General features: G+C 35.5%; 1 protein-coding gene across 1 annotated transcript; it reads right to left on the bottom strand.

Moving 5' to 3' along the window:
- Positions 1-1,282: 1,282 nt before the first annotated feature.
- On the bottom strand, positions 1,283-1,756 carry LOC142180753 (uncharacterized). Its single transcript, XM_075252819.1, has one exon. It carries the CDS (start codon positions 1,754-1,756, stop codon positions 1,283-1,285), a length of 474 nt encoding a protein of 157 aa, XP_075108920.1.
- Between the last annotated feature and the right edge of the window lie 14,174 nt (positions 1,757-15,930).

Genomic DNA, 15,930 nt, shown 5'->3' with positions numbered 1-15,930 from the left:
CTCCTGCATCACATAAACAGCAGCTTCCATCTTTAACTTGGATATGCAGTTTTCGAAGCCTATCCTTTGTTAATAGTCTGCCCTGTGCTCCTAACCACATAAACAACAAGTGCTTTAGTTGTGCAATTTCACTCCATATTAAGTCTGCTATGTTCAATTTGGGCATATCTCCTAGTAGAGATATATAACTTCTAGTTATTGAGTATACTCCCAGAAGTTAGAGAATAGTGGTCTCGCTCATACCATGCCTTAATTTCATCTTTTAAGGAGTTATTTTCCTCCAGTACCAGCTACTATCCAAAGGTGGCTTATGGTTCCAAATATTAGTATTGGTCTTCATATAGATTCCATGCACCCACTTCACCTAAAAGGATTCTTGTTTATCAATCAATTGCCATAACAATTTTTCAACAGATGCTACATTCCAAAGTCTGCTTCCTTTCACATTCAACCCTCCATATTTCTTTCGAAAGTATATTGTTTTCCAAGACACAAGGAAAACTTTTTTCTTTTCCTCTGAACTTCCTCATAGATATTCCCTGAAAATTTTATCAACTTCCTTAACTACACTCTAGGGCAATATGAAAACTGCCCCCCAAAAATTATGGATGGAGAATAACACTGAGTTGATTATTTGAAGTTTTCCTGCATAGGACAAATGCTTGCCATATATAGTTTTAATCCTACTTGTTATTTTTATCCACCATTGATAGCATTCCAATTTTCTCCATTTCTTGAATGACAGAGGCACCCCGAGGTATCTTATAGGAAATGTACCTTGTGTGAATCTTGTCATATTTAGCAGCTGCTCCTTAGTCACCTCATCAACCTTACTATAAAAATATTTGACTTCTCTAAGTTTGCAATCAGGCCAGATGCCTTGTTGAAGTGTGACAGTGCTTCCATAACTCTTGTTACTGAGGCAATGTTACCTTTGAAGAAGATCATAAAATCATTTGCAAAGATCAAATGAGTTAGTTTAAGTTGTTTACACATAGGATGAAGCGTAAGTCAGGTAAATTACTCATGAACTTCAAAGTTTTAGATAAGTATTCCATCACTAAAATAAATAATAGAGGATACATGGGATCTCCTTGCCTAAGCCCCTTTCTTCCTTCAAAATATCTATGTCCTTCACCCTTGATCTTAATAGAAAACTTTGTTGATGTAACACAAGTCATGATCAGTTGTAGGAACCTCTCAGGGAACCCAAAGCCTTTCAGTACTTCCTCCAAGAACTTCTAATCCACCATATCATAAGCTTTTCCCAAATCTTTCTTCATTAAACATCTAGCAGAAGTTTTTTATTATAGTGCCTCAATAGGTCATGGCATATAAGAATATTGTGCATCATGAATCTGTCTGGGATAAAGGCAGCCTGATTGTCTGCTTCTAGCTGGGTAACTACATGTTTAAGTCTGCTACATAACATCTTTGAGATGCCTTTATACACTACATTGCAACAAAAAATGGGGCTGTACTGACTTGTATATTCGGGAACCTCCACATTTGGTATCAATACTATGTTAGTTGAGTTCAGTTGTTTCAGTAACTTCCCATTATGGGAGAATTCCAATATTGTTGCAATGATATCCTCTCCAACTATACTCCACGCTGCCTTGAAAAAACCACTCCCAAAATCATGTAGACTTGGTCTTTTACTACTGTCAATCTGAAATATTATTTCCTTGACTTCCTTAGCATTATATGATTTTAGCAAGTCTACTTGTATCTCTATGGTAAGAACTGATCCCATTTTTATGAATCCTTCTCTTGTTTTAACTCTAGTTGGAGAATTTTGCCCCAGTAGCTCTACATAGTAATTCACAATATTTTTTGCAATTACATCTGGATCACTTTGCCAATCTCCATGTTCATTTTTAGTTGAGCAGTAGCCTGTTTGAACCTCTTGTGCTTGATTACTGAATGAAAATATTTAGTATTATCATCTCCTAACCTTATCCAATTTGTCTTGCTTTGCTGTTAGAGGTATAGTTCTGCCAAATAGGAAAATTCCCTAAATTTCTTGTATGCTTCTCTCTCCTATTTTTGAAATTCAGTATTCATAAGGTATCCCTGTAGCTTTTCTTGAGCTTTTTTAAGATTTTTCATGTCTTCATCTGCTTCTGGCACTATGTTTCTGAAGTATTGAAAATTCAACTGTTTTAATCCTCTTTTCATCATTTTCAGTTTCTTGATTATCAGTAACATTTTGTATCCCTGAATTTGCACTTCCCATCCTGCTTTTACCCTCTCTAAAAAGAGTGGGTGTTGAGCCCATACATTGCAATATTGGAATAATCTCTTAGCTCTGTCTTTTTCCGCTGTTAGTGATATCTTTGCTGGATAGTGATCACTAATACCCTCATGCAAATATCTTACCATGAATGGAGGAATATCTTCAAGCCAATCCCCATTTATAAACACCTAATCTATTTTTGAGAAAATTCTTTGGTCAACATGTTTATCATTCCATGTGTAATGATTCCCTAAGTGGGGCATTTCTATTAGTCCACAAGTGTCAACACAATTATGGAAATCCACTATTTCCACCCATGTAACAGAGTTGCCCCTATTTTGTCATCCTCTCTTAGCACAAAATTAAAATCACCCACAAGCATCCATGATTTTGTGCACAACTTACATTGCTCCATGATATTATCCCATAAGCTCCTCCTATCCTCCTTAGTATTAAAAGCATAGATCATTGATAACATAAAGGTCAATTGTTGAGGAATGAATTGCACCTCACATGTTACCATTTGAGCAATTATATGCACAGGTATCACCTTGTAATAATCCTGCCTCCATGTAATCAGAATCCTACCATTATAATGAGATTCTAAGTTTGTAATATACTGCCATCCCCAAACTTTTGTTGGACCACTTGGTCTATTTTGGCTTCCTTTATTTTTGTTTCCAACAGACATATTAACCCAACTTGTTCAGCATTGCAAAGGAGTTTCACCTCCTTTTGCTTATTAGGGGCATTTAAGCCCCTTGTATTCCAACATAACATGTTAACCATCCCCAGAATGGGGTGTGGTCGTACCTCCCTCTTTTCCACCTACTTCTTCCTCCCCTTGTCTGCTTTTTCCAGGCTTATCCAACACCTGAAATGTGTTTATCCTCGCAATATGTTGGCCTTGTATTTGAGTGCTTTTGCTCACTCTTGAAGGTGTTATCCAAGTAATATTTGGTGTTGCCTCCTTATTTCCAACTTGTTGTTTTCCATTGTCCTGTTTGGTTTCTAACTCAGATCTGTTGCTTCCCAATTCTATTCCAGTGCTCGCACTTTTTCCTCCATAATTCCTCCTTTGTGTCGATGCTGACATTGCCATTAGTGCCTTCTGAGATAGTACATGAGATCTTGTCCCCATGGCTGACGCACGTTAGTTACCTACGCCGAGAGAGAAGCATACGTTTAGCAGAAGTAGAGGTATTGTTTTGTTGAGCCATATACATGACTTTTTACTCACCTAATTATATGTATTCTAGTTAGCCCCGTTTAGCCTATAATCGTATTTCTTTGGCAACCACATTACAAGCCTGACCCCTTTGTTTGAATTGATTATCTATTTGAACCTTTTAACTTTCTTGAGCACTTGAAATATTTATGAGCTAAATAAAAGCTAAATGAAGGTATGGTTGGGTTTTTGAGTGAAACTGAGAAAAATAGAGAAAGTGCAATATTTGAAAAGTTATGAGAGCCACGTGTAAGGAATTGGAAAAAAAAGGTAAATTTGCTTGAGGAAAAAAAATCATAACTTTGAAATAAAAAAGATATGTATTAGAAAGAAAAAATTAATTCCTTGCTAGTGGTAGTTCTCATCTTGTATGTGCGTAAAGAATGGGAGTTTGATGCTATTATGTTGTGAAGGTTGGGTTTTGTTCAACACAAGAGTGAGATTTGAATTGGTAAAATTGTATGTATTAAAGTGCTTAGGGAGCTGTATTAACTATTATCTATATATATTCTACCTGTCCCGCAGCCTACATTACAATCAAATAAAATCATACTTGATCCTTGACTGAATGAGCTCATATTAGTAGAGTATTACACTACGAACAAGCCTATGGTACATCTTTTCTGGCACCTGAATTTTGTTTCTTATAGTGAATGAATTGTTTCTATCTTGAGTTCAAATTTGTTCTTAAACTTTGTTGTGTATGGAACTACTCTTTATTATTTTTGTGAGAGAACATGACGTGTGAAAGGAAAGGTAATGTCTTTGGCCTCTATGTTAGAGTAAGTGAGTCAGTTTTTTGAAAAATATGTGGTGCTTGTGAGTTGAGTCTTGAGGTTAGGATGTTACGGTATGGTGCTTAATGTGCTCTAATTATTCTTGGCAGGATGAGTTAGGAGAGTTGCTCAAAAAGGTTGTCTACACTTGAAGTGTAGTTTGATTGCTCAAGGATGATACTTATTGAGTACTGATTGTGGTGTACTGATGGTAGGCTAGGAACCTGTGTTTTGAATATATTTTGTACTCTACTAACTACACTTTGAATGTATTTGAGCCTAATTGTTAGTACTCTGTATTTATTATGTATGTTATGATGTGTAGGATGTGATTTCGAGTGAAAAAACAAGTTTGGAGCTTTGAATTCTGAGTAGAAGTCCAAAAAATTAAGTCGGAATTACATTTAGGGGTCGAGGACCAAGTCTAGATGTCAAAAAGTTAGAAAAAAAAGATTACTCTAAGAAAAATGCTCACTGCACAGTGCCACACCCCACATGGCGCGTGTGCTAGTACAAATTTTCTGTAGAGTGAAAAAATAGGCCTCTCAACTTTCCCACCAATGCGGCATATGGTGCGCCACAGTAGTGTATTTTCTCGTCTAACTTTTTTCAATTCGGCTCAGAGAGAATAGTTTCATCCGGGCCCGTTTCTACATGGTATATGGATTCATCATTCTTTCTTCAACTCAACCATGAGTTTGGATTGAATTCATATTTTCTTATTCTTTAACTCTATTTATTATGACGTTCTCCATGATTATGGAGTAGTTTACTTTAGGATTTGACGGATATGGTATTTTGATTGGTATTTGTGGATTTTAACTCTAGTATTAAGCATGAATTCATTTATGGAGCATTGAATTGTTTGCAATTTTATTCATCGGATTATTTAATCGAAAGAAGAATATTTTGGATGATTATCTTTGCACTATTTCCTTTGGTTTAATTCACTGATTCTTCTAAGTAATCGAAAGAGCTTGTCGAGTTGTTAATTAAATCAAGTTAGGAGAATATTCGAGAGACGTTTTCCTAAAGATCAGTCCATTAACATGTTCTTGCATATATTCACAGCGTTTTATATTAGTTCACCTCGTAGAGTTAAGATTTAATCGGGAGAGGAGTCTTGGCTACACGATTGAACTAATCATCGAGTGAATTCATGAGAATCATTAGAACATTTGAGTGAATTGAACTAGAATTAAATTCCGAATAGTTATCTTCTACCTATTATGTCACGACCCTTATTTCTCCTATTGATTATTTTGGTGTTGCTCAACTCTTGTCTTTCTATGATTAATTGTTGGTTGCTTTAGTTTAGTAGTTAATTTTAGTTCATAATCGATCCAATCAAAGTGTTAATCATCTTGAAAGCATTTAAATTAGAAATTACTTGAACATTATTTAAATTCAATCCCCGTAAAGACAATAACGAAACTATATTATCTTTGGCTAGCGATCATCAATTTCATGTTCTATTTTGCGCTCGCCAAAATTCTGTTCATACTACGCTTCTGCACATCTTTTGGTATAGATCCTCAGGTAGGTCCTAGCATATCTTCATAATTGAGCTAGGAGATTTCACGGAGACTTAGGGTGAGCTGCAATTCATGGATCTACTTTGCAGTTCCTGAGTCCCTATCCCTTTATTGTTCATGTCTACTGTATTACAGACCAGTTGTTTTGTATACAAACTTGATCTCGTTCCGTAGTTTGCTCATGTGCTTGTGACACTTAGTCTTGGGGGCTATTGTATAGGCCATGCTTGGGTTTTATCAGATATTATTATTGTTTTGAGGCCATTTCCATCTTTTATTGTTATATATCTTTGTTGGTAATGAAAATGGACTTTATTTGTTGTTTGTGAGTTGGCTTGCTTAGCAAGTTCGGCTAAGTGTCATCACGACCTTGAGATGGAATTTTGGATCGTGACAGTTGAAACTTGTCCCAAGTGTTTATTTTATTCTTTGATAGAGGCTCCATAGATAGTTGTGTTAGTTGTAATAATAAAATTATACACGACATACATAAAAGAATAATTATTTATTTGATTTCATCATTTTCATGAAATGTTGTACGTATGGTTCTGGCTATAAAAAATACTTCATGATTTGATTTGAAAATGTATATGATTTGAAAATGGCTTTCGTGGTTAATTACTTTCCATGCATGTGGCTGGGGTTCATCAATGGGTTGATTCGCTCGAATCGGGTAATATGCTAGGAACCAATTACGTGAGTTTTGATCATGACACACAAAATTTAAAAGTTTATAATTATTTTAAAAAAAGGTTAAAATTGCCCTTCAACCATCGAAAATAGACCACTTTTACCATCCTTTGTCTTTGCTACCAATTAAGTCCTTAGTAGCTTATTCATTCACAATTACCCTCCTTACTAATAAACTTCCAACTTATGCAATAACTGGGCCAAATAGATAGACAACCCTTAAAGTTGTCAATTTCATTTAGACACCTCAAGTGAAATAGTTACCTATTAAACACCTAACCTATATAAAATGTGTATCTACTAAACATAAATTTTATAGTGCCAAACCAACACTAATTGCGTGAATCTCACTTTCTTGCAACTTCTTTGACATAGCGAGTCCAACCAATAAAAGGATTACATATCAGCCAAAATAAAAAAAGGCATGTCAAAAATATAAAAATAAAAGAGAAAAAATATTTTTCATAACCCTTCTTTTTGTCATTTTCTTTCCTCACCACTAGCTCAACCACCACTGCGGCATTGCCGGGGCTGTCACTAAGGCTCCGAAAAATGCCCTTTCAGTAAGGCTCTAAGAGTGAGTGAATTGTTTCTATCTTGAGTTCCTATTTGTTCTTGAACTTTATTATGTGTGGAACTACTCTCTATTATTTTTGTAAGAGCACATGACTTGTGAAAGGAAAGGTAATGTTTTTGGCCTCTATGTTAGAGTTAGTGAGTCGGTTTTTTAAAAATATGTGGTGCTTGTGAGTTGAGTCTTGAGGCTAGGATGTTATGGTATGGTGCTTAGTGTGCTTTAATTATTCTTGGCAGGATGAGTTAGGAGAGTTACTTAAAAAGGTTGTCTACACTTGAAGTGTAGTTTGATTGTTCAGGGATGATACTTACTGAGTACTGATTGTGGTGTACTGATGGTAGGCTAGGAACCTATGTTTTGAATATATTTTACACTTTAGTTACTACACTTGAATGTATTTGAGCCTAATTGTTAGTACTCTGTATTTATTATGTGTGTTATGCTGTGTAGGATGTGATTTCGAGTGAAGAAGCAAGTTTGGAGCTAAAATGGATGATATGGAGCTTTGAAGTCTGAGTAGAAGCCCAAAAAATAAAGTCGGGATTACATTCGGGGGTCGAGGACCAAGTCTAAATGTCAAAAAGTGAAAGAAAAAAAAAAGATTACTCCAAGAAAAATGCTCTACCGCTCAGCGTCGCGCCCCACAAGGCGCGGGTGCTAGTGCAAAATTTCTGCAGAGTGAAAAAATAGGCCTCTGAACTTTCCCACTAATGCGGCGTATGGTGCGCTGCCCAGTGCGCCACAGTAGTGTATTTTCTCGTCTAACTTTTTCCAATCCGTATTAGAGAGGATAATTTCATCTGGACCCATTTCTACATGGTATAAGGATTCATCATTCTTTCCTCAACTCAACCACGAGTTTGGATTGAATTCATATTTTCTTATTCTTTAACTCTATTTATATGACATTCTCCAGGATTATGGAGTAGTTTACTTTAGGGTTTGGCGGATATGGTATTTCAATTGGTATTTGTGAATTTTTAACTCTAGTATTACATGAATTCATTTATGAAGCTATGAATTGATTGTAATTTTATTCACCGAATTATTTAATCAAAAGAGGAATATTTTGGATGATTATTTTTGCACTATTTTATTTGGTTTAATTCAGTGATTCTTCAAAGTAATCGAAAGAGCTTGTCGAGTTGTTGATTAAATCAAGTTAGGAGAATATTCGAGAGACATTTTCCTAAAGACTAGTCCATTAACGTGTTTTTGCATATATTCACAGCGTTTTATATTAGTTCACCTCGTAGAGTTAAGATTTAATCGGGAGAGGAGTCTTGGCTACACGATTGAACTAATCATCGAGTGAATTCATGAGAATCATTAGAACATTTGAGTGAATTGAACTAGAATTAGATTCCGAATAGTTATCTTCTACCTATTATGTCACGACCCTTATTTCTCCTATTGATTATTTTGGTGTTGCTCAACTCTTGTCTTTCTATGATTAATTGTTGGTTGCTTTAGTTTAGTAGTTAATTTTAGTTCATAATAGATCCAATCAAAGTGTTAATCATCTTGAAAGCATTTAAATTAGAAATTACTTGAACATTATTTAAATTCAATCCCCGTAAAGACAATAACGAAACTATATTATCTTTGGCTAGCGATCATCAATTTCATGTTCTATTTTGCGCTCGCCAAAATTCTGTTCATACTACGCTTCTGCACATCTTTTGGTATAGATCCTCAGGTAGGTCCTAGCATATCTTCATAATTGAGCTAGGAGATTTCACGGAGACTTAGGGTGAGCTGCAATTCATGGATCTACTTTGCAGTTCCTGAGTCCCTATCCCTTTATTGTTCATGTCTACTGTATTACAGACCAGTTGTTTTCTATACAAACTTGATCTCATTCCATAGTTTGCTCATGTGCTTGTGTCACATAGTCTTAGGGGCTATTGTATGGCCATGTTTAGACCATGCTTGGGTTATATCAGATATTATTATTGTTTTAAGGTCATTTTCATCTTTTATTATTATATATCTTTGTTGATAATGAAAAATGGACTTTATTTGTTGTTTGTGAGTTGTCTTAGCAAGTTCGGCTAAGTGCCATCATGACCTTGAGATGGGATTTTGGATCGTGACAGTTGAAACTTGTCCCAAGTGTTTAGTTTATTCTTTGATAGAGGCTCCATAGATAGTTGTGTTGGTTGTAATAATAAAATTACACACGACATACATAAAAAAATAATTATTTATTTGATTTCATCATTTTCATGAAATGTTGTACGTATGGTTTTGGCTATAAAAAATATTTCATGATTTGATTTGAAAACGTATATGATTTTCAAATGGCTTTCGTGGTTAATTACTTTCCATGCATATGGTTGGGTGCATCAATGGGATGATTCGCTCGAATCGGGTAATATGCTAGGTACCATTTACGTGAGTTTTGATCATGACACACAAATTTTAGAAGTTTATAATTATTTAAAAAAGGAGGTTAAAATTGCCCTTCAACCATCGAAAATAGACTACTTTTACCATCCTTTGTCTTTGCTACCAATTAAGCCCTTAGTAGCTTATTCATTCACAATTACCCTCCTCACTAATAAACTTCCAACTTACGCAATAATTGGGCCAAATAGATAGACAACCCCTTAAAGTTGTCAATTTCATTTAGACACCTCAAGATATTAAACTACCTAACCTATATAAAATTTGTATCTACTAAACATAAATTTTATAGTGCCAAACCAACACTAATTGCATGAATCTCACTTTCTTGCAACTCCTTTGACATAGCACGTCCAACCAATAAAAGGATTACATATCAGCCAAAATAAAAAAAAAGACATCTCAGAAATTTAAAAATAAAAAAATAAAAGAGAAAAAATATTTTTCATAACCCTTCTTTCTGTCATCTTCTTCCCTCACCACTGACACAACCACCACTGCGGCATTGTCGGGGCTGTCACTAAGGCTCCGAAAAATGCCCTTTCTCTAGCACACTATCCCCTCGTCGTCTCTATCTCCTGTATCATCTTCTTCCACCAGATCTTATCTTCCCCCCTCCCCCCCCCCCGGCCAGCCCACCACCACAACATCTTCTTGCGTAAAAAGAAATTAATGTTGTTGTTGTTTTCTGTATAGTACTTCTTATCTGGTATAAATATGGAATGATGGAAAATCAAGTTTTAACTTTTCCACTCTTAGATATATATTATCCTCTTTATCAGCTACCTACAACAGTAACATACGTAAATATAAATGATATAACTAAAACAAAAATTAATTCGAGCCCACTGAATTCACAGTGTTTCCTTAAGGAATTTAATCCCCTCTTAGTACCCAAGGTTATGAATTATTTCCTCCCAGGATAGAACGAATTACACACTGGTGTAGCGGTACTTCAAACCCTAGTATTTCAGCGAACGCAAAGTTCGGCAGCAAATCACACTTACAGTTGATTTGTTTGTAGTTTTAAAACAATGCAGAACAAGGGAGGAGAACTCAGAAGTCGAATAGAAATTCTGAGAGGAAGAAATGCAATGTATAGCCGATGTTGAATTCTTACTGAAGAGGATATCAGATTGTAATTCGTTTTTCCAGTGTATACACAGTGTATACAGAGTGTAGTTTGAGTGTATACATAGTGTATATCAATTATATACAGAGTGTATATCAATTGTATATTGAGTGTTTCGAGTGTTTTTTTCTGGTGTGTTTTTCTTTCTCTACAACTTTTGCTCTATTTATAGCAGTCATGTGAGAGAAATCCTCCCCCTCCATGGTGGAACAAGCATTAGGATATCATGGAGGAAGCACTTACATGGTGGAATGAACACTTTCTTGGTGGGAGGAGCACTTGGCCATGGTGGGAGGTGCACTAGGCATCTTGTTGCTTTCTTGGTGCAACACAATACACGGATTAGAAAACATCCATTACAAACACGGATTATATCACGTTAATATTCACTATTAACAAATAAATTTGGTCCAAATAATTAATCAATCGATCGATCATCAAATCCGAATCCAAATCCAAATCTAAATCTCATTTCCCATTCACTCTCATTTTAAGACTATTTCATCTTAAACAAAAACTCAACAATCCAAAACTCAACAATCCCCCACATGAATGGGGAATGGCTATATCACGGAAGTATGCATGAAAAACTTGTGTGATTTGCAAGCAAGAATTAATTGCATCTGGATAAGTAGGTTTCCCTTTGAACTTTCCGTAGTGAACTTATGTCGGATATACTCGGTCAATCGGTAGATTTGATATCTTTGAACCGTCGAACTTTAGTGTATACCTAGACAACCATAAGTCACACAATCAATCCCTTAACCGTCTTTGGTTCTCATTGTTGTGTTCTTTTCATCCATGAACACTGCCTTTTCATAAGTACGTAGAGAATTGGCCTTGCAAAATTCTCCTTGAAGTGGCTAACACTTCACACTTACATAGGTGATTCCAAAACGTGTCATCCCGTAGATACACTATTTGATATACCCTGTATCAAATTTAGAAATCATTAAAAAGCATTAATGCTTTATCCTTGATACTGAACATTGTCTCATCACGAGAATGGACTAAAAATTTTTGTTGACAATGTTGAACCGTCATTAATGACTTTGTTTGATCTCCTTGAACCTAGATCTTGGGATCTCCAGTCTTCTAGGTAGAGTTACCGCCACAATGACTTGTTCTCGGCCATAGTCTCATTTCCCTCGATGATTTATCAACTACCTCTCTAGTTAGGCCTTTTGTAAGTGGATCTGACATATTATCACTTGACTTTACATAGTCAATCATGATAATTCCTCTAGAGAGAAGTTGCCTAACGGTTTTATGTCTTCGTCGTATATGACGAGATTTACCGTTATACATAACGCTCCCAGCCCTTCCAATTGCCGCTTGGCTATCACAGTGTATGCATATTGGTGCCAACGGTTTGGGCCAAAATGGAATGTCTTCCAAGAAATTCCGAAGTCATTCAGCTTCTTCACCGGCTTTATCTAAGGCTATGAACTCAGCCTCCATTGTAGAGCGGGCAATACATGTTTGTTTGGACGATTTCCAAGATACCGCTCCTCTACCAATAGTGAATACATATCCACTTGTGGACTTCGAATCAGTTGAACCGGTGATCCAATTTGCATCACAATATCCTTCAATCACCGCAGGATATTTACTGTAGTGCAAATCAAAGTTTTGGGTATGTTCTAAGTATCCCAAAACTCGTTTCATTGCCATCCAATGAGATTGACTTGGATTGCTCGTGTATCGACTTAGTTTACTTATAGCACAAGCTATATCTGGTCGTGTACAATTCATGATGTACATTAAGCATCCCAACACACGAGCATAATCCAATTGTGATATGCTTTGGCCTTTATTCTTTGCTAGTGCAAGATTTACGTCAATTGGAGTCTTTGCAACTTTAAAGCCCAAGTGCTTGAATTTTTCAAGTACTGTCTTAATATAATGAGATTGTGACAATGCCAGACCTTGAGGAGTCTTTTGGATCTTAATCCCCAGAATTAAATCCGCAATTCCCAAGTCCTTCATATCAAACTTGCTAGTTAGCATACGCTTAGTAGCATTTATGTTGGCAATGTTATTACTCATTATCAGCATATCATCCACATATAGGCAAACAATGACTATGTGATTTGGAACATTTTTAATGTACACACATTTATCACATTCATTTATCTTAAAACCATTTAACAACATTGTTTGGTCAAATTTCGCATGCCATTGTTTCGGTGCTTGTTTTAGTCCGTAACGGGACTTAACAAGTCTACATATCTTATTTTCTTTACCTGGAACCACAAACTCTTCAAGTTGTTCCATGTAAATTTCTTCCTCCAACTCTCCATTTAAGATGGCCGTTTTAACATCCATTTGATGAATTTCAAGACCATACACTGCAGCTAATGCTACTAACATCCGTATGGACGTAATCCTTGTAATTGGGGAGTATGTATCAAAGTAGTCAAGACCTTCTCGTTGTCTATACCTTTTGACAACAAGTCTTGCCTTAAATTTATCAATAGTGCCATCATCTTTCATTTTTCTCTTAAAAATCCATTTAGAACCCAAAGGTTTATTTCCAGGAGGAAGATCAACCAATTCCCATGTATGGTTGTTCAATATGGATTCTATTTCACTATTGACTGCCTCTTTCCAGAACAATGATTCCGAAGATGACATAACTTCTTTAAATGTTCGAGGCTCATTTTCCATAAGAAAGTCACAAAATTTGGTCCAAACGAAGTAGACGTTCTTTGACGTTTACTACGTCTTGGATCCCCCTGATTAAATGTACTTTCTTTTGTTTCTTCCCGAGGTCGTTTAGATCCTTCACCAATTGACTCGCATTCCTTTTTATACGGATATATATTTTCAAAGAACTCAGCATTATCTGATTCTATAACCGTATTATTATGAATGTCGGGATTTTCTGATTTATGAACCAGAAATCGATATGCTTTACTATTAGTCGCATATTTATAATGATCGATCGATTGATTAATTATTTGGACCAAATTTATTTGTTAATAAGTGAATATTAACGTGATATAATCCGTGTTTGTAACGGATGTTTTCCAATCCGTGTATTGTGTTGCACCAAGAAATCAACAAGATGCCTAGTGCACCTCCCACCATGGCCAGGTGCTCCTCCCACCAAGCAAGTGTTCATTCCACCATGTAAGTGTTTCCTCCATGATATCCTAATGCTTGTTCCACCATGGAGGGGGCGGATTTCTCTCACATGACTGCTATAAATAGAGCAGAAGTTGTAGAGAAAGAAGAACACACCGGAAAAAAACACTCGAAACACTCAGTATACAATTGATATACACTCTGTATATAATTGATATACACTCTGTATACACTCAAACTACACTCTGAATTTAATCTCCTCTTAGTACCCAAGGTTTATTTTCTCCCAGGATAGAACGAATTACACACTGGTGTAGCGGTACTTCAAACCCCAGTATTTCAGCGAACGCAAAGTTCGGCAGCAAATCACACTTACAGTTGCTTTGTTTGTAGTTTTAAAACAATGCAGAACAAGGGAGGAGAATTCAGAAGTCGAATGGAAATTCTGAGAGGAAGGAATGCAATGTATAGCCGATGTTAAATTCTTACTGAAGAGGATATCAGATTGCAATTCGTTTTTCCAGTGTATACAGAGTGTAGTTTGAGTGTATATAGTGTATATCAATTATAGACAGAGTGTATATCAATTGTATACTGAGTGTTTCAAGTGTTTTTTTCTGGTGTGTTTTTCTTTCTCTACAACTTTTGCTCTATTTATAGCAGTCATGTGAGAGAAATCTGCCCCTCCATGGTGGAACAAGCATTAGGATATCATGGAGGAAGCACTTACATGGTGGAATGAACACTTTCTTGGTGGGAGGAGCACTTGGCCATGGTGGGAGGTGCACTAGGCATCTTGTTGCTTTCTTGGTGCAACACAATACACGGATTGGAAAACATCCGTTACAAACACGGATTATATCACGTTAATATTCACTATTAACAAATAAATTTGGTCCAAATAATTAATCAATCGATCGATCATTTGATCAAATCCAAATCCAAATCCAAATCCAAATCTCATTTGCCATTCACTCTCATTTTAAGACTATTTCATCTTAAACAAAAACTCAACAATCCAAAACTCAACAATTAAAGGATTAAATAATTCACATGCTTCTAAAACAAAGGAATTTTAATTTGATAGTATTTCAAAAATGAGGCAAAGGGATTTATAACAAACGTTAGCATCAACTTGTATATATGTCTTTAAACTGGCCTTATCGACGTATGGGCTACTAGCTAGGGTTGGCAATTTGTGTTATTTAGTTTTGTCCCCAGCTTTTGTAAGGAGGGTCTTGCACCAACTTGAATTTTCTGACTAATCTTATGAGTAAAAGGCAGATAAAAGTAAAGATTGAGAAAAGGGGTATGGAGTTTACCAGTCAATGTCACCTTCAAAAGCTGGTGAACTATCGATGGTATTCATCTATTAGCACCCTGAAATCTTGCAAAAGATTTATTATGTTGTTTTCGAAGGAGATACATATTCCAATCCAAATTGGATTTCATTCTTTTAAAGATCTATAGGAATCGAGTAGCTCTAATCCATTCTCTCTGCCATAGAAATTGTTGAAGGAAGAACCTTTCTTTTCAGTTCTTTTTTCAAGAAAGAGAAATAATAAGTCAAATTTATCTACTCCATTTCTCTATTATTTTTCAGTTCGTAACACTGGTATAATAGATAACTAGTAGTAAGTAGTGAAGAAGGGGGAAGAAGATGTTGGCGGATTCTGTTGAAAATGAAATAGGGGAAGAGAGAGAAAAATAATTCAGTAATTCACGAATCACTCCTTATGCCACATTTGCTTGAGACGCTTAATAACACATTTCTTATATATGTAAGGTGTCTAATAGGTCGTGTCTAGATAAAAAAATATGGACTAGTTTAAGGGGCTTTCTATGTATTTGTATATATATATATATATATATATATATATATATATAACTTCTTTTTTTTTGCTGAGATGGATGTTTATTTGGACAAATTTGTAAAATTGAATTTTTCTCTCTCTCTCTCTTCTATTTCATTCTTTTTTCTAAATCATTCTTCCTAGTTTCCTACTTCACTTCAAGTAAGAATTGGTTTCCATCTCTTTACCAATAATCGTTTTTATAGAACTCTCCAAATTCAATCTTTTAAAATTTTCATTCATTTAACCAACTTAATAGCAAAAAAGAAAGTGCAAAGACCAATTTCAATTGAGAATGGCGATTTACTTTCTATTTGTTAGAGCAAATAAATGCTAAACCAATTAATGATAAGTTAAAAGGGTAAATCTTAGTTGAACTTAATAAATTCTAGACCAAATAA

This window comes from Nicotiana tabacum, chromosome 5 (genome assembly GCF_000715075.1).
Source record: "Nicotiana tabacum cultivar K326 chromosome 5, ASM71507v2, whole genome shotgun sequence".
Taxonomy (NCBI): Eukaryota; Viridiplantae; Streptophyta; class Magnoliopsida; order Solanales; family Solanaceae; genus Nicotiana; species Nicotiana tabacum.
This window is presented reverse-complemented; position numbering and strand designations above follow the sequence as displayed.

Coding starts and splice junctions, on each gene's coding strand:
- LOC142180753 (XM_075252819.1), bottom strand. CDS start 1,756: ATGGGATCAGTTCTTACCATAGAGATACAAGTAGACTTGCTAAAATCA.